Genomic DNA, 26,460 nt, shown 5'->3' with positions numbered 1-26,460 from the left:
TCTATAGGAATTAAACATGAGAATAAAAGTTTAAGTATGAAAGAAACTAGCTCCATCATAATTTAGAACTAGCTCTATCATAATTTAGTCAAATTATGTGATAAAGGTGCACCTGAGATGACAATATTTAGAGATTATATTACAAATCAAATATAGACACAATATAGTAATTAGTTAATATTAATTTACACATATATATTTACAAATAGTTATATTTTACATTGTAGGATTTGTTCTTAATCTATTGTATGTGTTATTTACTCTTTTTTTGTGATATTATCTATTCATACTATTTATTTTTTTATTAAAAATAATTTTAATATTAAAATTAATTATTATTTTTTAGTCTAATATTAATTTATTTTGTAAAATTTGTTATTTATAAAACTCTTTCCATTACAAGTATTACTTCAATTTAATATTAAATTTTGATGTTTTACTAATTTTTTAATTCAATGTTTCCTTTGAAATATCAAAAATATATTTAATTAAATAAAAAATACTAAAATTAAATATCAAATATATATATATATATATATTCATAAAATAAATAAAACCAAACACAATTTTTAGTTTTAAAATTTTTTAAAAACAAATTTATCAAATAAATTTTCTTATTTTCTCATCTTAAAAATAGTTTTAACAACTAAATTACTAAATAAATTTTATTTTCATTTTTTTCCTAAAGATAATTTATAAAATTATTTTAAAATATAATTTTTAAAAATTAAAAAATAAAACTAAATCAAACAAGTTTTATGTTTCTTAAATTTAACTTTTTTGAATTTAAAATCGAGTCCACGCTAAAAAAATTATAATATCGAAGATCATTTTGAAAAAATAAAATAAAATAACGTCTTTCTCGACGATCATGAGATGCGATTTTCGGACTCTCATGTTGCCCTGACACGTGTCCTCTCTAGATAATTCCGGAAGAAACACGCACTGAACACGCGTTTGAATGCACTTGTCAGTTATATTCCCAAACTTACACCGCCCACAGACCAAAATCTTGTTGAAAGTGACCCAAGAAAAAACGTACATACTCCATACTCCATACATAAGTACAAATCGCGAGTATTATACACAAATACGACAACATTTAGCGATAAAAATTAAAAGCCCATATATACGATTGATAGAATAAATATCATAACACTAGAATATTCGAGTCATAAATATCCTGTTGTAAGAATCGAAAGTTGCTTTCAAAAGCAAAAAGATGAAACTTCCTACCAATTGCTTCGTAGACTTGGATCATTCTCATCCACATCATTAATATTATGTGTTATTATCGATTTTTTTTACGCTAATTTCTTGCACACATAAAGTTGGTCCCACATACATTATGCGTGTGTGTGTATATATAGACACTTCAGCTCTTGCACATGTATGAGCATATAACTGTTGCGAGCTTTGACTAATAAGAAATACCAAAAGCTTGAGCAGAGACCAAAGAATTTACAATAATCATATACCCTTTTGTGCTTTGTGCCAAAATGTGTTCCCTAACACCCAGTGACTTGCAACGGATTTTTGAGAAGCTGGACATGAATGGCGATGGGATTTTGAGCCTTGAGGAGCTGAACGTGCTATTAGAGAAGACAGGCTTCAAGTTTAGCATAGAAGAATTGGAATCTCTGGTGGGAAAGCAGGTCTTGGACTTCAGTGAGTTCTTGTTCTTTTATGACTCCATGTTGAAGCAAAACAATGAGGAGGAGAAAGAGACTAAAGGTGAAGGTTGTGTTGAGATTGAGGAGGTAGAAGGGGACCTTGTGAAGGCTTTCAAGGTATTTGATTTGGATGGGGATGGGTTCATCACTAGCCATGAGTTGGAGTGCGTGTTGAAGAGGCTTGGCATGTGGGATGAATGCAGTGGCAAGGATTGTAGAACAATGATTTGTTCCTATGACACTAATTTGGATGGCAAGCTTGATTTCCAGGAATTCAAGGACATGATGCTGCTTACAACTTCATGATCGTCTAATTTTGCTCCAATCGATCATTATGTCGTGTGTGTCAGCTTCTACCTGGCCATACATTTTGTGTGTTTTATTGTTGTATATAAATTATATTAGTTGCAATATATCTATTGCTACTGTTATTGGTACTGCACGTTAATTGAAACTGTTAATATAAAACTCAAGTTACCTCACTCTTAAATTAACGACTCTTTTCCATATTTCGATGGTTTTTAATAAATTTTAATATTTAATTAAAAAGTGTATTAAAATTAAAAAGTGTTATTCCTCTCAGTATTTTGTAGGCATGTATATTAAGATACAGAAAAGAGAATATGAAGATCCACTAACTCTTGGAGCATGGTACATAACAGAGCACAATGCTCATACGCGAATATCTGTATGTTCTCAAATTCAAGTATGCTTCTTATTGATAATTTTTATGTATATTATTTTCTAAGGAAAATATTTAACGGGGAAAACTAGCGATATTCTATATTGGTCCTCGAAGTACTGAACGACAGTGATTAATTTTGTAAGTCGTTAAAAAAAAAACAAAAAAAAAAGGGCCATCACAGGATAGAAAAATCTAATTTTTGAAGTAGCTAGGAAAGAAACTTGCGAAGGAATATTTGCAGTCATAGGCGCGAAAGACACTGCACGGAAAATTGAAGAGCGGATTGACCTAGCTTTGTTTTTTTAAAATTGAAGTTAAAACCATCAAATGATAAAAAAATTTCTAAACCCTTGGGCGGTGCGTACGTGGCACCAATGTCACGGTGATGTGCTGATCTATATAAAAGACAGTGTGTACCGTACGAGACGTTCTCGTCTGGACTTAATTTTGACTGTATTAGGGATGCAAGTGTCTCTAATAGCCCTGTGCCTGATCAGGTTAAATTTAAATTTAAATTTTTTAAAAATGTTTAATTAATTGAATAGCATAAGTTTCAACTTAATTTTTTTTATCAAGCTTACTTTTTTTAGTCTATTTAAAATTTATTAATTTTATAATAATATATAACTATTTTTTATAAAAATTATAATATATTTATAATATTATATTAAAAATTAAATTTTACAGTAAATAAAATTTAAAATTTTATAATATTATATATATATAATTTACCGCCTATCTAAAACACACTTATTTATATACTAAATTAAATTAAATTCTTACAAAAATTAAGTCAAATTCAATAATTTTTTTTAATAAATGATAACTTATAAAATTCAAAATTATTAAATAAGTTAAATATACTTATCTAAAAATTTAAGTTATTTCTTTTCTTGTTTATATATGGTTAATATTCATGGAACTGAATCGGTATCATATATAATATACGTACTATTGTTAGTATTCAGTAATTTTTACTATATTAATTTTATTTAATAAAAGTTTATAACTTACAAAAAATATTAAACTATTTATTATAAATTATATGAATTTGAAATTAATTATCATCGTTGACATATTAAAAAATTTTCATAAATCATTTTAAAATGAATTAATGGTTTGATATTTTATTAAAATGGATTGTAATTTTTTAAAATAGAAAATAAATTGGCATCTATTTCATTTATTTATGCTTAAAGTTTAAAACACTATAAATTACCATTTTTTTTACTAATACTTATTGTTATATAAAAATTTAATTATGATAAATAATATCTTTATATTAATTGAGTACTATAAAATCCATAATAAATGATATAGTAAAACAATATATGAAATATTTACTATTAAAATAATTAAATTTCTTATTTTGTATAATTTTGTTGACAAATAAATGAAAATAATATATTTTAAAATTTTTTCAAAGGGTAGAAATTTTTATAATAACTACTTAAGGCTTTTAGGATACACCTTACATATTTATCATCAAGTTGAAAATTTTGAAGATATATACTAAATATTATATGAAAATTCAATGTGATCTGAGCAGAGAGAAATCTCCACCATCCACAAGGGGGAAAAAATCCTGTGGGTAAGGTATCCCGTTTGCGCCGCAGCAGAATCAGGATTTTGCGTCTGGGTATATAACTACACTCTTTAATCATCTCTCTCTCACTTCGTTGGGATCCGGTACTGTGAATTTCTTTGTAGTGTTTGTGGCTTTGTGCCCTTAGAGAATGGAGAACTTCACTATGTCGCATCGTGATTGCTTCAACCATTCACTTTCAAATCCACACCATCCTTCGTTCAGGTTTCTCTTCTTCTTCACCTACACCCTGTATTTTTATTCCCTAATGAAACTTTTGAAGTGCTATTTCAATTGCTGCTGCGATACTTATGATAAACTGCAAATAAATACGACTAATGCAACCGAAATTAGTAAGATTACGGTGGCCATGTAAATTCCGAAATTTTAATTTCGGATAAAGAAATTTGAATACGGGTATGTATTTCGCACAGATATGGGACGAGATACCACAAATTTTAAATTGGTACTTTCCTCTCAACTTTGGTCCTGCAAATGTTCGAATATGACACATAAAAGCAACTAGTGTAGCCACGTTGACCAACACATGATATTTGTGGATCCTTTTGGCAATGATACCATATTCATTACATATGCACTAAGTTTAGGAATCTAGTGCTTTATGATTACAACCATACTTCTTATTAATTATGCACATTTTTTAGTTTTTGCATTCAATTAAAGGCCTTCCATAGTGTCCTCCAGATTAGGATTGCTTAGGCTAGCCCATGTGAGCAATTGATGAAGTAATTGAAAATGGAAATATATGTTAACCTCCGTTTCTCTTGTCTGGCTTCCTAGGCTTTACTCCGAAGTTTTAAGCCTTAGTTCAGCAACGGTTTAGATTGTAAGTAAGAAAGAACCATGCTAAGTTCAACTAATGGCTACAACATTAATTATTCTTAACTCTATATTTTGGAAGTTGGGTTTAGAAAAGGAGAGGAAGAAAAAGGTAAGAAGGATTTCAATCTTGTTTAGAAGTTTTTTATTTAGGAAGGTAAGAGTTTTAAGGCTTTTTATAAACTCCTTAAAATCCTTTCAAAGTTAAATTGTTGAGTTTCTCAATTTGGAGAGGTTTTTTTTTCTTTTACTCTCTTATATTATTTTTTTAATATTAATTTTTTAAATAATAATTTTTAAAAAAATTTAAAAATATTAATTCTAAAATTATTATATTTTAAAAAAATTATTTTTTATTTTTATAAAAATAAAAAATAAAAATAAAAAATGTAAAATATAATAATATTATTTATATAATTAAACATTCTATTATTTTATTTTTTAAATATTTAACAAGACAAGAGAAAAAATTAACCTCTTTTTTTTTCTTTCTAAACCCTAAACCCTAAACCCTAAACCCTAAACCCTAAACCCTAAACCCTAAACCCTAAACCCAAACATATTATTAAAAGCATTTTTAACTTTACTTTGAAGTTTTTTATTTTAAAATATTGAAAACTTTTGTACACAGGTGATAACGATTTTTTATACAGGAAAGATTTCATAGTGGTAAAAATCAGCTTCTACTTCTTTATATTCAATATTTAATAGAAGAAGAAACTCAAATAAATTATATAGTTATTTATGGCTTAAAGCCACCTTTGACAATAATTTTAATGAGTTGCTTATCTCGATTATATAAAAGAATGTATAAACCAAGGGGCTTATCGAAGCAAATAAAGAGAAAATTATTTATATATTTTTAAATTATTTTTATAATAAGAAATCAATGGACGAGTCTAAAAGTATTTGCAAAAAATTGAGAGTTTGAGTATTAAAATTGAGGGTTTAAATAAATTTAAGTTTTTTTAACTTGTAATTCATGGACGCTTGGAACGAGCTAGCTCACAGACTGATTGATGTTTAAATTTTTTTAAAGTAAATATATTTTTAAGGTAATATTTATTTTAAATTTATATTGTTATTTAAAAAACTAAGAATATTAATTTATTTTATGCTAAAATTTATTGACATAATTCTAAATAACGATATTGAGGAGGATGAGAAGAAAGTTATTGTAATTGAAAATACAAATATTTCTTAAGGAGGTTGATATAATTGAGAAATTAGTTGAAATATTTATTTTTATATTTGAGATTATTAAAAGTATTTATTTTAGTTTTTTAAGATGAAGTAATTTGATTATATTTTTATTTTATATTTATTGGACAGATATTCAATATTTTAAATTTTAATATATTTTAGAAGATATTGTTAACACAATCTTTTATTTTTAATATATATAAAGATTAATTATACTTTTAATCTTTATACTTTGATGAATGTATAATTTTGATTTTACTATTTTGATTATTCATATTTAGTTATTTTAATTTTTTTTAGAAGTTTAAATTAAATTTTCTATCTCAAAGTTTTATTTACTTTTTAATAAAATTTTTATTTAATAATTTTCATTGATTTATTAAAAAAAGTAAATAAAAATTATAAAATATTTCAAAAATATAATAAAATAGTTTTATTTTATTTTATTATATTTATAAATTTTAATAAATCAATGATATATTAGCATTTTAAAAAAATAAATACAAATTCATTTATTTATGTCAATTTATAAAGAAATACACATAAAATATTTTAATATACATTAAACTTATTTTTTATTATAATTTTTATATTTTATATTTTATTTTTATTTAAGTATGTTGAATATTTTTTATTTTGTTATAAATTAATAATATGTTATATCTTTATTATATTTTTACTAATTTATTAGCCAAAATTCTAAGATAAAATTTTAATTTAACTATTTAAAAAATTAGAAGAACTAAATATAAATAATTAAACTGATTAAAATTTACATATATTAAAATATATGAACGAAAAGTGTACTTTATTCTAAAGGTTATAAAGCGAGTCGCACCTAATAGCTCAAATTGAAAGTTTTATTACTAAATAGAATTTATCCATGTTTCCTAACTTGGCATGGTATTTGAATAATATTTACATTGAAAATAGGCACCGCAAGTTGCCTAATAGATCCAATAATATTTAAATTTAACACTATTATATATCAACAAGTCTTAATTCCTGAAAATGGTATATTTTTATATTTTCTGTCATATAATGTCATTGTTACTTACTACTTTTAGGTGAAATATATATATATATATATATATATTATCTTTTTAGTTATATTAGAAGTATTACCCATTTTTAATAGTAAAAGTATGTAAATATATTAATATTTAAATTCAGTTGCATAGGATAGCATTTTTCATATGTAAAATTTTATCAACTTAATTTATTTTTATTTAATATAATGAGCTATGAACTATTATTAATAAAAACTTATTTTTCTTAAAATTTATAAATTTTAAAAAGGCTGTGTAATATGATTTTAAATTTTAAATTATATTAATTCAATAATATTAGTGTATTTAATATATTATATATAATAAAGTTCATAAAATTTTTAATAAAGATAATATTTACATTAATTTTTTATGTATAATTTCTCATAAATAAAAGAATTCTATTTTGATTTTCATTTTTATTTTTTAATTTAATTATTAATGACTTCAAAAAGTTACAAAGTTGATAATTATTTATATTTCAAGATATAATAAATTTACGAATAAGTAATGAAGTACGGTTTTTAAAATTTATATTAAAATATTAGTTAAATTTTAAATTAAAGTTTCAGTCTTAAATCTTAGAGAACTACTGAATTTGTTAAGTGTTCTTTTACTTATTTGAACTAATCATCTGGAATAATGTTATCAACTTGAGTCTCAGTTTTTATGTGATCATTCATAAAATTTGTTTAATAAAAATTAATAATGTTATGTCCCACGATATATATAAAATGTATTCTTTAACATAAAATAAAAAATTTTAATCTTTAATTATTTAAAAATTTGCTAGCTACTTGATTTATGCGCTTTAGGCATCACTTTGAGATATTTTTCCTTTTACAATTGTTTTTAGCTTGACTTTTACAACTTTAATATCATTCAATTAGAAGCCCCTCAATTTATAAAGGTGAGATTAAGTTTTAGAGATATAACTAAACTACTTTAATAATGGAGGACAATATCTTTATAACCAAAATACCATAAAAATATCTAAAGATATTGATTAGAGACAAAGTTATGGGAGTTAAAGTCTCACTTATGCCATGACTAAAGATGGATTAATTAGAGCAAAAACTTGTTCATGTGGAACTAGAAAAGGGTAAGAGACTAAAGTCGAAGGTCTATGTTAATGATGAAGTGTTTTGTGAATTATGTCAGTTATAGGAGCTTGCTTTAATAATTAAGTTGCTACGAAAAATTGTGGGAGTTCATTGTAATGATTGATTGTTTGAAGCAATTGTGGAAGCTTATCGGGGACTTTGACATAATGGATGTGGTCAATGAATTTTATATGGTTAAATTCGACTATTACGCTAATAGAGAGATAGTGACCAATGGATGGTCTTGGATAATCTTTGATCACTATCTTGCTATCACGAATTGTTTCCCAAAGTTCATTTAGCTGTCTGCCAAATTCACTCATACGTTGGTATGAATTTGTTTGTCAAGTCTGAATTTTGTTTTTTTATGATGAAAATTTTCTCTTGACAATGACTTTCTCAGTGAGCTCACCTATTTGTTTGAGGACTAAAAGTGATCACTATAGAAGATTAGTTGAGGAATCACCTTGTGCGTAGACACTTTTGGGACCAAAAGTAGCTATGTTAGAAGCTTAGATGAGGAATTATGTTGTACATAGACACTTTTTATGCCAAAAGTGGTCACTCTAGAAGTTGTGTTATGCAGAAACCTATGCGCGTAGCTACTTTTATCATAAAGAGTGTCCACTTTAATGCTGTACATGCTGCACATAAACACTTTTTGGACAAAAAATGATTACGCCAAAAGTACAGGAAAATTATAAATAAAAAAGTAAGATGTTTTAGGATTTTTTTTTTTCCACACACTAAGAGAGTTAGAGAGAGAGATAAGATTGAGGGCAAATTTCAATGCTCAATTCTAGAGGAATTAGGCTTGGGACTTAGATTCATGGAGATTTTCTACACCTTTTCTTTTACTCTTTCTTTTAGAATCATGTTATAATTTTCTTTGGTTAGGGATTGATGGATCTGATTTGAATATTGTAAATTGATTATGGATTAGGATTCTAAGATTTTAATTTTATTGAACATTTAATTTTTTTCTTAATACAATTCTTGGATTAGTTAGTCAATTAAATTAAACCTAGAAAATTTACATCAATGAAAGTTGAGTGAATTTTTCATATCTGAATTGAATGTCAAGGTCATTGATATTTTAGAAACAAGTATTCATGATGTTTTAATTTCTTAATTTATAATGCTTAATGTAATGTTTGATTGATTTAACACCTGAGGAATTAGGGTAATTAATTGGATATTAACATCATTGAGTCAAGAAATTGAACTTTGATTAACCTCGTAAAATTGATTATCAATCAATTAAGGAACTTAGGAATGCAGACCACATTTAGTATTGCAATTGACAAATTGGTAAAATCAACCCTAACTTATTAAATTAATCATCTCATTTTTTAGATCTTCACTCCGTTTACTATTTTCTGCACTTTATTGCTTTAATTCTCAAATGTTTAAAACTTCTCATATTTTGATTAGTTCAAATAGTTTTTGATCTTGTGAATAGATAATTGAATGAATCAATCCATGCGAACGATACTCGGAACTCAAAATTATGAATTTTATTACTTGTTACAACTATCTAGTATACTTGCTTGATAGTATTGTTAAAGCGTGACAATGGATAATGTTTGGTTAAAAGATCATTGATACAAGGTAGAATATGAGGAGTTTCATGTAATTTGTTCTCAGTGTGGGTGTTATAGCCACCATGCTAAGGACTTCACTGCCTTCACTGTGCCACCAAAGGTAGCACATGAAATAGTTGATGAAACAATACAACAAAAGAAAACGTGAAAACTGGAATGATTGCAAATAATGAAGATAATAATGATAATGAGAAAGTAAGGAAAAAATTATGCTATTGTAACAATTGTGAAAAATAAGAATGATGATGAGGTACATGGAGAGTAGCTTATGGCTACTAAGCAAAAAAAATTTAACCTAAAAATGAGTGGACTCAAGAAAGGCGAAACAAGTCACAAGGAGTTTGAAGAAAGAAAAGGAAAGGTTATTTTGAGGCTTCTAATGTTGTCATCTCAAAAGAATGCAGAGTCACGAGTCAAAATTCTTAAATCTAGTAATAATAAAAACAGAGAAAAGGGTGATCTTCATAACATTGGTCATAGGAGAAAGGGGATGAAGGAGCAGCAAGTAGTAGGTTCTCAAAAAGCCACATTCTAAGAGTGTGACGGGGTTACATGCAACATAAGGGCATTTACATGTCCATGTAGAAATGCTTAACCCCAACTCACTAAGTTAACTCAGTAAAAGGTGTAACACTTGATGGAAGTCAAGCCATAAACATAAAATTTGGCCAAGAAAATTATATTAAATTTTTTAAGATACATTTGGCAAACACTATAGTTACAAGATCAATGACAATAAATAAAGATGAGTTTATGGTGGAAGTGGTGGGGGATACACCTCTCAATGCTTAAATCTTATATTCTCACGACTCACCTTCTCATGATGTTAGAAATTATAGAACTTTCAATTCTTTCTTGAAATATTAGAGGAGTTAGTATTAGAAGGGGACAAATGCATGTCAAGGATCTTACCAGTAAATACCAGTATATGATACTTTTCTTTTGTGATACTTACATTGAGTTTACTAAAATATCTAAAATTTGGAGGAAAGTGGGTTGTTTATTGGTTTCAATAGTTGAAGCCCAAGGACACTCAGATGTTTTATGGGTTCTTGCTCAAGAAAATAATTAGTTCAGTTTTGTGATCACTTATATTAACCCATATTTTATCACCATTAAAATAAGGGTAGTGGATAAAGAATGACCATTGCACTTATATTTATGTTAGCCCTATAGCCACCATAAGAGAAGAGACGCGGCCAAACTTAAAGGGTGTTCATGCCAATGCTTTTACCCTATAGATGTTGATTGAAGACTTTAACAAAGTGCAATTTCCTTATGAGCAAAAGGTATAATTTATTTATACAACAAGGCTCTGATGTTCAATACCAAGCTTAATGAGTGTGGTTTAATCAATATTTATTCATTAAGTTGTGTATTTAATAGACATAGGAATCATAATGGTCAATGCATTCTTTCAAAGAAATTAGGGGTGTGCTAAATCTATCTTAGTTAAAAAGCTTTCCAGAAGCCTTTTTGAAAAAAACATGATCTTTTGCACTCTAATCATAGTTTTCTCTTGTTAAGGTGTGGGAGTCTTCCCCAAGTGCCCTAACCTTCTTGCTTTCAAGCAGGCTAGATAGTTCAAAAAAATTATTATTCAATTGTTTCTAAGGTTTGGAAGAAGGTAGTAGAAATCACCTCTTATCACTTCAAAAGGTTAGAGTGGATTTTATCATTTTCAACTATGAGATATTTGGTAATATTACTCAGAATGAGAAAAACATTAAAGCCTAAATTAGGGAGATTCAAAGATGGCTAGAAAGGGTCGACTCAACCTATCTCACTCATCTTGACAAGCATCTACAATTTGAATATAATAAAGTCTTTTTTCATGGTTTTTTACATAAATAAATTAAATTAAATTATTTATTACCTAAAAGTCCTATTTTGAACAACTTTACCATTGTGTCCTGAAACTGTGATAATGAAAGTTGACTTAAATCGACTTTGGTTACAAATTTGCATGTAAGTGAAATAAAACTCGATTTGAATGACTTTTCCTTGTTGAATATTTTCTGTTTACTTAGAAGTCAATTTAAATCAATTTTTTTAAATGCTAAATTTTTTTTTACATTGAAGTCAATTATAGTCAACTTTTGTAGAAACTTTTTTTTATTTTCTTTACACTTAAGTTGATTTAAATCAACTTTTGTATATCTAATTCGTAGTACTAAGGCCGATTTAAATAGATTTATGTTTAAAAAAGAAGTTGATTTAAATATAATTCAGTTTAACACATAAGACGATTAAAGTAGATTTCTGAAATTTCTTTACTCATTTGCTATAAATAAAGATATATAACTTTCTCACTTTGCATTATTTTGTTTCAAAAATTTGTAAGATTGAGTGTGAAAATCGTAGTGAAATAACAGAGACGTGTACTTATATATTATAACGGTGAGACTATAAACACAATAGAGGGAGACACATTTTGTAGTGACAATTAAGATTGGTTGGTTGTTCGTCTACCAATTACTTTATTATAGTTGGAGAGTCGAATATTGGAGGAGTATGAGGAAAACAATATATAAGTTTCAAAAATATTCTACAGGATGCCAGTTGATATTGGGTCAAATGGTATTCGATATAAAAGGTGGTGAATTCAGAAAGATGAGCATATTGATCACATGTTTAGTTATTTTAACTCATTTACTGAAGCTCATACAACAGGGCTTTTTGTCGAACTACAAGTGATCATTTTAGCTCTGAAGGTTCAGCCCCAGATCCATCTCGTTCTCCACTGAATTCAGGCTCATTAGTTGAGATGTTCCATCATGATGTTTACAATTCACATGATGACGTAGGTTCTCCAAGTTTTGAATACTTTGTCAGACATATTAAAAAGCTATTATCACTAAATCCATAGGAAATGAGACAAGGTAGCTTGGTCGGAGATTTTGATTTTATTGTGGCATAACAAGATGATGAAAATGATGAAGAGGAAGACCTTGATGATAAAGAAGATGAACAGTTATTTGATGTGCAAAATGTGGATTAAAATTTGATGTTGCAATCCCAATCCTAATCTCAATCTCGACAACGTCCTAATCACTACTCAACAGTTGATTTAGAGTCAATGCATTGTAATGTGAGTGATTTTGGTTCAAGTTCGAGCATAGGGGGAGAGAATGATTTGTCACTTAGTCAAGTATTTTACACTAAAGATGAAGTGACATTTGTTGTTAAATATTACAGTATTCGAAGAGGTGTTCAATATAAAGTTTATGAATCTGACCACATAAAATTTCATTGCAAGTATGTGAAGTTTGACATTAACTGTAATTGGAGTATACATGCACTTTCCACCAGAAATTACAGTTATGGGAAGTGCAAAAATTGACAGGACCACACACATCTTTGCAGAATCTATGAATTAGCATACTCAAATAGATTATAATATTATCTATGCTTACATATACTCCATGATGCAAGCGAATCTGATGACCAAAATCAAATCTCTACAGGCATCAGCTGAGTCAGAGTTGAGGTTCAAAACAACATATAGAAAGGTGTGGCTCGCCAAACAGAAAGCTATTGCTATGATATATGGAGATTGGGAAAAATCGTAATAATGAACTTCCAAGATGGTTGGGTGGCTTGCAATCTTATATGCAATGTATTATTGTTCAAATGCAAATTGGACCATACTATATTGGTGATGTTGTAAATTATGGTTGTTTGATGTTTCATCGTTTTTTTGGACCTATCCACCATGTATAGAGGCATTCAAATATTGCAAAAAAAATTGATTTCTATTAATGGAACATACTTGTATGGCAAGTATATTGGAACATTGTTGATGGCAATTGCCCAAGATGACAACTCAAATATCTTGTCAATTGCATTTGAAGTAGTGGAGAGAGAGACAAAAGAAGCATGGTCATTATTTTTTATAAATGTTCGTCAGCATGTGACACCACAAGAAAGAACTCTTGTCATATCTAATAGGCATCATGCTGTCAAAGCAGCTCTAGAAGCTATAGGGAGTGGGTGGCACCTTTTTCAGCACTGTTCGTGACACATTGCGTCAAATTTTGTTATGAAGTTCAAGAATAAAGGTGCAAAGCAATTGCTAATGAATGCAACATATGTAAAGATTAAGCATAATTTTTAGTACTGATTTAGAGCATTGGGAAATTTAGTTCCCGTGATATGTGCATAGGCTAACAACATCTCGCATGCAAGTAGGCTCAATTTGCTATTGAGGGTCATTGCTTTGGGCATATGACTACAAATTTATCTTAGTGTATGAATGATGTCATGAAAGACACTTGCAATCTTTCCATTACAGCCATAGTTAAGTCAACATATCATCGTCTTATTGTGTTGTTTGTACAAAAGAGCGTAGAGGCAAAGACGCAACTTGCAAGTGACAAAAAAATTTTACAGACCCTGTTAAATGTAATTGAGGAGTACAGGGAACACTTTGGTAACATGAGTAGCACTCGAGTAACCTGCGCTGCTTTAAAATACTTGGTGTTTAAAAGAGACAACATAGGAAGTTGTGGTCATGGGAATTCATGGTGCATTTAACAGAGTGATGGTGTGACTGTGAGGAATTTCAAGAATTGCATTATTGATGTCATCATGCACTCATTGCGTGCTCTGACATTTGAAAAGATTGGACCTCTTTTGTTCATGAGGTTTACACCATGGAGTTCGTGTTCAATGTATATAAAGCACAATTCTTTTCAATTCCTAATGAAGATATATGGCCACCATACATTGGGCTTCCTATACGACCAAATCCTGCTCCTAAGTGAAATATTAAGGGTTGTCCAATTACTATAAGGTTTCACATTGAAATGGATGAGATTGATTTGAGCCAGGGAAAATGATGTGGATTGTCTAGAGGTTTTGGTCACATCAGAGAAATATGCCCACATGACCTATTTTGTAGTCAACTAATATCCATGTCGCACAGGTATCAAAAGTAACTAGATTCCTCATAAAAATATGTAGTTTAGGGAGCAACCTAGGTCATCTCTCATAAGGATGCAAATACACATTATTTCAATATCAATTATGCAGAAAAGAGTTGTATGTTTAGGGGAGTTTTGTGATTAAATTGCTATTGCAGAGAATTAAATTGCAGAAAATTGAATTGCAAGTAAATCAAAATGGAGAATGAAAACCGAGAATGATCAAACACAATCAAAGATCCAGAACACACAAAACACAAACGTAAGTGATTAAACCGAATTCATTTAAATCTCTTCTGCACAACAATCAATTAATCAATTGCTTGTTATACGATCAAGAACAAGAGGCACAATTCAATCGACTCATCCTTTCTATGCAATCGCAAATATGTAAGGTCAGAAAACAAACTCGGAGCAATCACAAACGTCTTGAACATATGCGATCCAGACTTTGGCAATGTAATTGAGTGAGAAACGTAGAAGATAACATCTTGAAATTGTAGAAACTTAAACGCCTTTCAATTGTAAATGCAGAGGAATACGAATTCGAAGTGAAAAGGTGCAAGAGAAGAAGACGAATGAGTAAAAAATGAGAGTTTATTGGAAGCGGGAAAGTTCTACAACACTGGAAAAAAACAAAAAAATGAATAAAGGTGCTTCCAAATCAACCTCTGGCCTCTATAAATACTAGTTCTAAAAGAATAAGATAAATGGGCTAAAGCTGGGCCGAAAATAAATTCAACAAAACCGAAAAGAGAAAGACAAAACAAAATCAATACAAAAAGTCAAATTAAAACTCTAAACTTCTAAAAATCATAGAAAATAGCTCCAAACTCCAAACAACACGATCCAAATGTCCAAATTGAAGTCCCAGAAGTAAGGAATGCAATGCAAAAAGAATCAGCTAAAAAGGATATCTACAAAAAAAAGTTATGGCCAAATTAGTGAACAAAGGTCAGAAAAGCAAAACGTGAGTATTTACAAGAAATTCCTAATTAAAGTGCAAAATCCAAAAACACACTAAATGGAATAAATAAGGGAATGAAAAGACATGTAAAGGATGCACTAAGACTATAAATGTGGGAACAAAATATGAGTCATCAAATACCTTTACACTTAAGCTTTTGCAATCCCAAACAAAAGAAAAGAAAAGATTTTTCAATTGATCACAAAGTGTAAGTAATGTGAGCAAGAAAAAATCAGTCCAGCAATCAAAGTATGGAAGAATCAAAGCAATCAAGAATGTGCTCCAAACATTAAAAGTGAAGAAGAGTTTCAATCTAATCAATTTATGGATCACAATTGGTAAAATTCTCACAAGGATGTGTATCACTCAAGTGTCTAGGCAAGAAATTTCACTCAAAGCACATCATGAAAGTAAGCATTACCATAGGCTTGAAAAGCTTCTAATTTCTACCATTTAAAACACATGCACCAAAGATCAATAGGACTTTTATTAAGCTTGTAATGTGGCTAAGGTAAAGGTAAGATAAAAGAAAGTGTACAAAGCTAAAAACCAAAGAGAAAAGAAAAGCAATGGGGAATGGATTAAAAACAAGTAAAAGAAAAACAACAACACACATTACAACTATTTAAACAGCAATAAACAAATCAAAAGGACTTTTTAAAAAAAAATAATTTTTTTAATTTTTTTTTTATTTTCGCAGTTACTGCACTACTTCTATACAATCCACTTTCCAATCAACTTACAAAGCATCAAAATCTTCTCAAAATTTTATGAATAAAGCAATGTATACAAAACATCCCCACACTATTTTTAACTAATTCCTAATACAATTCCAAAGCTCATCTATTCCCAAAGGTTAGGCACATCATAGTTTTTCAAGTTACATGGCTTGGAATGAGCTGCAAAATCATCAAGAAAAAGGTCAATAAGGCTCAAAGGGAGAAAACAAATGGAATACATGCAAGGTAAGTCAATTTGGCCAAGTGGCTAAAATCAAAAGAAAGCCTAAATCATATCAAAAGTACATGTGATCAAATAACATAAAAAAGTGTCAAAACAAATTCTAGAATACTTACAAACATGAATGCATCACACAAGAAAGAAGATAAGCTCAAATCTCACTAAGGCATACATTCTACCAATCAATGATCCAAAACTTAATCATCATGAAAAACTAGCTAAACTCAAATTGCAAGAAACACATCTATCAAGTTATGAAACTTCCAACTAAGAATGGCAAATGAAAAGCTGCTCACATAAATGAAATCTAAAAGCAAGGGAATTCAATGAAAAATATGCTAAGGAACACTCCCTCCCCCCACACTTATACCAAACATTGTTCGCAATGTGGGAAAAAGAAATAGAAAATGAAAAACATGCAAACAGTCCAAGAAAAAAGTGCAAAATATACACAAAAAAGTAAAGGAAAGTATAAGGAAAAGAAACAAAGGTCAAAGAAAACAATGCTCCAAACTCCAAGTGCCTATGTAGACACATCCTCCATCAAAGTAGGCTCCACTAAGGATAGATCAACTACGTTCTGAGCCGGCTCCACTGGTCTGCTCTCCTAGAATAATTTTAGCTGATGACCATTGACTTTAAAAGTCTTGCCAGTAGCTTCATCCTGAATCTCAACTACACCATAGGAAAAAATATGAGTAATCACAAAAGGTCTATCCCATCTAGATCGAAGCTTACCTGCAATCAATTTCAATTGAGAGTTAAATAATAACACTTTCTGGCCTACAGAGAACTCTTTCCTCAGAATATGTGTATCATGAAATCTCCTAACTTTCTCTTTATAAAATCTAGAATTCTCATAGGCTTGCAGGCGTATTTCATCATACTCCTGAAATTGGAGCTTCTTTTCAATTCCAGCTTGCTCAAGTGCCAAGTTACAGCTCTTCACAGCCCAATATGATCGATGCTCAATTTTCACTGGAAGGTGGCATGCTTTACCAAACACCAATCGAACCTGCAAAATATATGAGTACGGAGAAAATCCAAAACAACTTTAGAATCATTAGTTCTGGTGGCCTTTGCCTCCACCCATCTGGACACATAATTAACAACAAACAATATGTAAGAATATCTAGCAGAAATAGGAAAAGGACCCATAAAATCGATGCCTCAAATATCAAAGACCTCACAGAAAATAATGGGCTACTGAGGCATCTCATGTGTCCTGGTAATAGTCCCTCCCGCCTTCTGACATATCTCACAGCTCTCAAAAAATCTGGCTGCATCTCTCAATATGGTGGGCCAATAGAATCAGCTGTCCAATACTCTCCTGGCTGTCCTCTGCAGTCTAAAATGGCCTCTTGCAGATGTGCCATGACAAAAATGCAAAATGTTCTAAAATTCATGGTCAGGGACACATCGATGGATAACCTGGTCATTAGAAAACTTCCATAGATATGGATCATCCCAGACATAATATTTAGCATTACTTTTTAGTTTATCAACCTGGGCTCTAGATGCATCAAGAGGTATAACAGAAGTAACCAAATAATTCACAATATCAGCAAACTACGGTAAAGAATCTATAGAGTTCAGAGCAAATAAATAATCATCAGGAAAGCTATCACGGATAGGTAAAGGGTCAACAGTCCCTTCAATATGACTCAAGTGATCAGCAACCTGATTCAACACGTCACTCCTGTCTTTTATCTCAATCAAACTCCTGCAAAAGAAGCATCCATCTAATCAATCTAGGTTTCGCATCTGACTTCTTCAATAGGAATTTCAGTGCAGCATGATTTGTAAAGACAGTTATTTTGGAGCCAAGCAGATAAGAACGAAATTTATCTAATACAAATACAATAGCTAACAGCTCCTTCTCAGTGGTGGTATAATTTATCTGAGCTGCATCAAGAGTTCTAGAGGCATAAGCAATAACGTGCGAAAATTTACTAACTCTCTGAGATAATACAGCTCCTAGTGCAAAGTCAGAGGCATTACACATCAACTCAAAGGGGAGCTCCCAATCTGATGGCTGTATGATAGGTGTTGGGGTGAGTCTCCTCCTCAACTCCTCAAACGCCTCATTACATGAATTAGTGAATAAGAATAGTATGTCTTTCTGCAGAAGACTGGATAGGGGCAGAGCAATGGTGCTGAAGTCTCTGATAAATCGCCTATAGAAACCTGCATGTTTAAGGAAAAAACGTACCTCCCGCACAGACGCGAGGTAAGACAAAGAGGAAATAACATCAATTTTTGCCTTATCAACCTGTATTCCCCTCTCAGAAATAAGATGTCCTAAACCACACCTTCCTTTACTATAAAGTGACATTTCTCATAATTAAGCACAAGGTTAGTTTTGACACATCTTTCTAACACCCTGGTTAAGCTATGTAGACATGAATCAAATGAAGAACTATAAACAGTAAAATCATCCATAAACACCTTTATGCAATTATCAATTAAATCAGAAAAGATACTCAACATACATCTCTGAAAAGTAATAGGTGCATTGCATAGGCCGAATGACATCCTTTTATAGGCAAAAGTGTCGAAAGGACAGGTGAAAGTGGTCTAATGTTGATCCTTAGGAGTAATATGAATCTGCATGTAACCAAAAAAACCATCCAGAGAACAATAATGGGATTTACCTGCTAACCTCTCAAAGACCTAATCAATGAATGGGAGAGGGAAGTGGTCCTTTCTAGTAGCCTGGTTGAGTCGCCTATAGTCAATACACACTCTCCATTTGTTACCAACTCAGATGAGAACCATCTCATTATCTTGGTTCTGCACAACAGTAATTCTAGACTTTTTAGGCACCACTTGGACAGGTGAAACCCATGTACTGTCAAAAATGGGGTAGATGATTTCAGCTATCAGTAGCTTGGTCACCTCCTTCTTCACTACATCCTAAATGGTAGGATTGAGTCTTTTTTGGGGCTGTCTCACTGGCTTAGACTCATCCTCCAAGTGCATCCTATGTATACATACAGTTAGACTAATTCTAGGAATGTCATTCAATGTCCAATCGATGGCTTTCTTGTGAACCTTTAGGACTTGCAACAACTTATCTTCCTGGTCCTCCAAAAGGCTGCTGGATATAATCACTGGGAACCTCTGCTCTGCATCCAGATAAACATATTTAAGGTGCTTTGGCAGAGGGCTCAACTCCAATGAAAATGACTGTTGAATACTTGATAATGGAGGTTGTGGGGCAGCAGTAGCCATGGATATCACAAAATCTGGATCTACACCTGCAATGGAAGGTAAAACAACAAAAGATATGACAATATTAATCTCAGCACAAATGGAACAAATGCCACTATCGCAGGTGCAACCTGGTAAAACATCTAAATCTAAATTTGAAAACAGAGACAAATCAAATTCTAAATCTAAATCTACATCAACAGCATCTACAACAATATCAGAATCAGAATCAACATCAACATCAACATCAAAATCCAAATCAAAATCAACATTAGAATCAAAAACAACATTTCTATCCAATACATAAACTAGAAAAACAGAAAAATTAGAACACTCAGAAAGCATCGAATGGCTCTCAGCTGGATGTCTCATGGCATCAAAGATATTAAAGTGAACTGTGTCATCTCCAAACTCCATGGACAGTGTGCCTGTATGGACATCAATCTTAGTCTTCGCAGTCATCAAGAATGGTCTACCCAGAATCAGAGTCGAGTTCTCATCTTGCATATCAAGAATGTAAAAATCAGCCAGAAAAATCAATTGGTTAACTTTTACCAACACGTCTTCAAGCACTCCCAAGGGCTGAGTTGTGCTTCGGTTTGCTAACTGAATAATGACGTTGGTTGGTTTCAAATCTCCCAAATGTAACATTTGATATACAGCTGATGGCATAACATTGATAGAAGCTCCCACATCCAGCAAAGCACTAGCAAAAGAAGACTCTCCAATTATGCAGGGAATGGAGAAAGTTCCTGGATCACCACATTTCTGTGGAAGGCTAGAATAGGACAAGGATGAAATTGTCTGGACTTTCCTCTTCTTCAAGTTCCTCTTATTAGTACAGAGCTCCTTCAAGAATTTTGCATGACGAGGAATCTGTTTAATGGCATCCAGCAAAGGAATATTAATCTCCACCTTCTTGAATGAAGGAACTCTAGATGGGAAAGGAAGAGGAATCCACTACCGCTGCACATAATTATCTCAGACTCCCTCTTCACTTCCACTACCTTCATTGGCCTGCACTGGACAATTGGTCAATTCCTTGTCACTTCTCAAAGTAATAGCACTCACATTATCTTTTGGATTAACTACAGGTTGAGAAGGAAGTGCTTCAATCCCTTGCTGCCGTAAATTATTCACTGAGGTTGCCAGCTGCCCAATTTGGGTCTGTAAATCATGAATGGTGGCTGAAACGTTCTGCTGAAACTGTAGACTTTGAGTGGCCATCTGACTCATCAACTCCTCCAAGGAAGGTCCGTTGGTGGGCTATGGAGGAGGCTGTTGTTGAGCTTGATTTTGCTGTGCAGGCTACTGCTGTCTCAAGGGAGGGGGCAAGTACTTTGGCTGTTGCTGCTGCACAGGGTGGTGTATTGGCTGGTGGTATGAAGGATATGCAGGCTGCTGTGGATAAACATACTTCTGCTGCTGTGGTTGTGGTGGTGGTGGACCATACCTCAAATTGGAATGATTTCTCCACCCTAGATTATATGTAGGGAAAAAGGATTATATTGCTGCTGAGGCTGCTACTGGTGGCTTTGATAAGGAGGTTGTATGCCTGCCATCATATGAGAAGATTGTGCTGTCTCCTGCAGCTGAGGATAAGAATCTGTATAATGGTCACCTTCACAAATACCACATGTTTGCTGGAACTGCCTAGCCATCTCACCAAGGAAGTTAATTCTGTAAGCTTGTTTTTCAGCCTTTGGTTATCAACTGCAGTAACACTGCTTGTGGTTGCCTCATGTACAGCTCTGGTGGTCAGGTTTCTAGAACTGAATTGTTAAGAGTTTTCTGTCATGTTAGAGATCAAATATCTTGCAGCTGCTGGAGTTTTATCCATTAAGGCACCTCCATTGGCTGCATCAATCATGCTGCGCTCCATAGGCATCAACCCTTCATAAAAGTTTTAAATCAATAGTTGCTCATTTATCTGATGATTTGGGCAGGTTGAACTCAATTTGTTGAACCTCTCCCAGTATTCATATAAGTTCTCTCTTGGAAGCTGTCTAATGCCATTAATTTCTTTCCTTATTGTTTCTGTTCTGGATGCAGGGAAGAATTTCTCCAATAATCTCCTCTTCATGTCGTTCCATGTAGAAATTGGTGTTGGCTGCAAGTACAGCCAATCCTTGGCCATATCACATAATGAGAATGGGAATGCCTTCATCTTCACAAAATCCTCAGGCACATCCACTGGCTGCATGGTAGAACAAACTACATGAAACTCCATCAAGTGCTTATGTGAATCCTCTCCTGCAAGACCATGAAATTTAGAAGTAAATGAATAAGACTAGACTTCAGTTCATAACTTGCTACTCCCTCTTGTAATTGTGGTATCTGAATGCACAATGGCTGGTGGCCAACATCAGGGGCAGCAAGCTCCTTCAAGGTCCTCTCCTGGTTGTTTGCTATGTTACTTGACTCTGAAGTAAACTGACTATGAGTAGTGTTGTGCTCTTTCTTCAATTTCAAAAGCTTCAATCTCATCCTCTCAATCTCAGGTTCAAATGAATGCAATATGCCTGGATTAGATCTGGTCATGCAAGGTTAGAATCACAAAAAACAACACACAATTCTTGAGTAGGCAGAGTCAGTCAACAAAGCAAGTATCATCAAAATGCAAGATATAATTGAAGTAAGACCTTGATAAATCTCTATATGCTATAATATAACACCACAAAAATTTTCAGAATTTTTTGAATTGATTTGGTATGAAAACTGGAAGCCCAAAATCAAGAAAAATAGGTCAATAAATGCTAAAAAATTAAAAAAATTAGAAAACATGCAATTTTGCAATTTTTGCAGTTGATAGGAAATTTTTTTCTACCCCAAAGTCATGTGTGGTGGGTTAAATTCTGTCATTCCTAGCAAAAGTTATAATACTTTTAAGTTTCACAAAATTTTTCTTCACTACCAAAGTGTATCTCTATTTCTACAAATGCTTTTTCAAATATACCAACTCTACACACTAATAGACACTAAATGTAATCTGGACACAAAAATTCAGGTCAAAATTTGACCTCTAACTATTTTTTTGGAAATTTTCAAAAACTGGATGAATAGTGCAATCAACAAAGGAAAAACGATTTCTACTACTACTTTGTTTTCATATTTCTATTTTCAGATTGCAATGCAATACAACATACACAATATGGTATCACAAATCCATTGGAATTAATCACAGACTCAAACACGAATTAAAGCACAACACATATACATCATGCAATACACAAACACATGCAACTATTAATTCAACAGAACATACAATACAATACACTAAATACAGAACACAAATGACAGAACAAAACAACCAAATCAAATGCAATCAACACAATTCACAGAACATAGATCAACACAGTGTACAATACAACACACAAACTACAGAACAATTGAATAAGAATAGTCGCAGATGCCTATACATTGGCCTCATTATAAACGAAACGAGGTGTAACATATCTCACCTCATTGTTGTTGTAGGGCGTTCACCTAAACTGAAATAATCAATAAGAAATATTAGACTAATAATTTTTATAATGGTATAGAAGACTAAGTCACATATGCCATATTTTTACATACTTCATTAATGCTAATTGAATCAATAATCCTTCTATATACAACAACTTATCCGTGTGTAATCTTGTTGATGGCCTAAAACTTTTTCATCTAAAGTGAATATAATTGAATTTCATACTTGCAAATTTAACATACCTTAATGTTAGTGGAAAAGTGAGTAGATGATGGCGTCTAGGAGCCAATTAAGGTATTCTGTACCATATCCAAGCCTATAGAAGAGGTAAACAATCCGCAATATCAGTGTACAGAGCTCATGATAAAAGGATCCTAGAACAGTAAACCCCCAACTATAGTTTGTAGTCCTAATAAAATCAATAACAAAAGGGAGCCACTTCATATGAACTCTAAATCCAGATTTATCTAGAAATAATATTCCATCTGATAAAATCATTATGTATGCTTTAGTGTAATGGATAATAGTCTGCTTATCAGCATTATGGGGTAATGCTCCCAATGTATCAGTGAACCAATGTAGATTTACGAAGAATCCTTTTATGTTTGTCTCATTTCGAACTGATCCAAGTAAATTTTCACACAATGCCCATTTATTTCAATCATAAAATTTCTTCCACGCACCAATACACCCACTCACTGGAGCCTATTTACACGCAAACCTAGTTGAAACACAACATCCTCCAAAGTTATCGTACATTGTTCGTTTGGAAGGTGGAATGTGTGAGATTCAAGCCTCTAACACTTCACAAGTGCAGTGATTAGTGCCCTATCATAATCAAACATCAGCACCATCTACACAACATGCCAAAAACCAGTATGCCTAAGAAATGGTTCTATCCTCGGATCTGGAGTGATTATTATATTATAACGTCTATTTTTTAAAATTTGAACTTCCTATAAGATTTAAAAAAATTATATATCAAATATTATTCACCAAAAGTAAACACTAAAATAGTAACTAATATTTAGTTCATATACTTAAGATATTCAATATAAACACATTACAACAAAATTATACTTAAATTAACTACCTTAAAATAAATATAACAAATAGTATAATTTAATTAAGATTATCTTAATGTATCAAGTCCATTAAAATAAATTAAATTATTACAATACAAATCAATAGTTAAATTTCTTTAAATATATTTAACATTCATTATATTTAAATTTATTCTAATTCACTAAGTTATAATCTAAATGTTTACTTACCTAAAACTATAATTATTTAATTTATAATAATAAATAATAAAAATTCTAATACCAAATACAATAATAGTTTTATAATTGACAATTGATTAAATACATAACAGAAATTATATGTTATATATACAATATACATCATATAATATATTACCATAAAAATAAATATATAACAAATAAATAAATAAATATACAAGAATAATTTTTTTGTAATTATTTTTAATTAGAAACTAAAAAAACATTAATGAGATTAAATTTAAAAAATTTCAGATAAAATTATATAATATTTTTAAATATTTACCTATACCGACAATTTACTTGCAATATGATCAACAAAATTAAGTCGATTTAGATGATTATCCATCTCTATTGCAGCAACATTGAATATCTTTATCTTCTTTTTTTCTCAAGGGATTATAGGTGTGTCTTCCTTCCAAGTTACCATGGCAGCAGATATATGGTGCGCAGAAGCCAATTTAAGTCGACTTGTACCCTTCCTCTATAGTCAATTCAAGTCAACTTCTATACAACATCAAAGTCAATTGAAATCGACTTTCTCACAACACCAAAATCATTTACAATCGACTTTTGTAGGAGAAAGTTGCGACGCAGTCATGTTTAACCCAAGTCAATTCGACTTCCTTGCAGCAGAAAAAAAACAGTTTCAATCGACTTTTGTAGGAATAAATGAGGTGGATTTACCTTCAACTAAAGTTGATTCAAAACAATTTTATTTTCAAAGGAAATTGTCTTAAATCGTTTTCTTAAAATATCAAAACAGAACATTTATTTTATTTTACTTTTGTTTATTTTATTATTTAAAAAAAGCTTCTTTTTCAAGAGGAACTTCTATGGTACCAAAAGTTTAGAGAGAATTGGATTAAGCTTGGGGACCATAACACTTCATTTTTTCATGCCCAAACTATGAATAAAAAGAAAAGGAATAAGATTAATGATCTCACTCTTCTTAATGGCATATGGTATTATGATGATTATATTTAATTGGAAGAAGCTCATAAGTTACTTGTGAATTTTTTTTTCAATTAGTCTCATGTCATAAATGAGCAGTGCCATCTAAATAATATCTCAACAATCACACTTGAGGATGCTTTCAATTTGGAGCAACTTATAACAAAAGAAAAATTATCCCTAACTTTCCATGCTACATACCCTTACAAGGCTCTCAGGCTTGACAGATTCCAAGTAATCATCTACAAAAATATTGATATGAAATGGGTAGTGATCAACAAAATCCCAATCACAAATCAAATGAACTAAAAATTTAACAAATGTATGTGATGCAACCTAGGTCATACTCTAGAGAATACTTTCATTTTTTAAAACGATTAGGAAAGACATGTTTGAAAGATTTATCATTCAACAGTAATCAGTTAACAAAAATACAAATGAGAATTATTTTAGAAAAATAATTAACAAAGCTCAACCTAAAGAACTCTTATGCAATGGTTTAATTCATCATTGATTTTAGTATGACTGATATTTGATTCCAATTTCAATAATCTCGAATTCTTCTCATGAGCATCTTCAAGTATTTAATCAATGTACATACGTCAATTAACAATCACATAATCAATGTTAGGTAATCTAATTTTAATCTTATTCGATTTACCTTGATCTTAGATCCGTAAATCTTCATAAAGTTATTCATAACTATAATATCTATAATATACAAATAATAAAGTGACTATAAATTATACAATCTATAAAAAATAATTTAAAAAGTGTAGGTGTTAAAAATTAATAAACTATATTTAGGGATATAATCTTTTGTCTTTGATTTTAAGAATGAGTCAAACAATAAAAAAGTTTGTTACTTTTAGTCTAATAATCAATTAATATTGAGTGCACTACCTCATAAAAGGGTGATCCTTCACTTTTCACCTTTCTTTCTTATTTATGTA

At 30.8% G+C, this 26,460-nt stretch overlaps 1 protein-coding gene across 1 annotated transcript; it reads left to right on the top strand.

The window, feature by feature from the left end:
• Positions 1-1,398: 1,398 nt before the first annotated feature.
• LOC113847928 (probable calcium-binding protein CML44) lies at positions 1,399-2,496 on the top strand. Its single transcript, XM_027477261.1, has one exon. The coding sequence runs from the start codon at positions 1,500-1,502 to the stop codon at positions 1,977-1,979; it is 480 nt and encodes a 159-aa protein (XP_027333062.1). The 5' UTR covers positions 1,399-1,499; the 3' UTR covers positions 1,980-2,496.
• The last annotated feature ends 23,964 nt before the right edge of the window (positions 2,497-26,460 follow it).

Source organism: Abrus precatorius, unplaced genomic scaffold (assembly GCF_003935025.1).
Source record: "Abrus precatorius isolate BTA unplaced genomic scaffold, Abrus_2018 Scaffold8, whole genome shotgun sequence".
NCBI classification, from domain to species: Eukaryota; Viridiplantae; Streptophyta; class Magnoliopsida; order Fabales; family Fabaceae; genus Abrus; species Abrus precatorius.
Note: the sequence above shows the minus strand (reverse complement) of the source record. Positions and strands in the feature narration are given on the sequence as shown.

What these genes read in the sequence shown, in the direction of transcription:
- LOC113847928 (XM_027477261.1), top strand. Translation starts at nt 1,500, where the DNA reads ATGTGTTCCCTAACACCCAGTGACTTGCAACGGATTTTTGAGAAGCTG.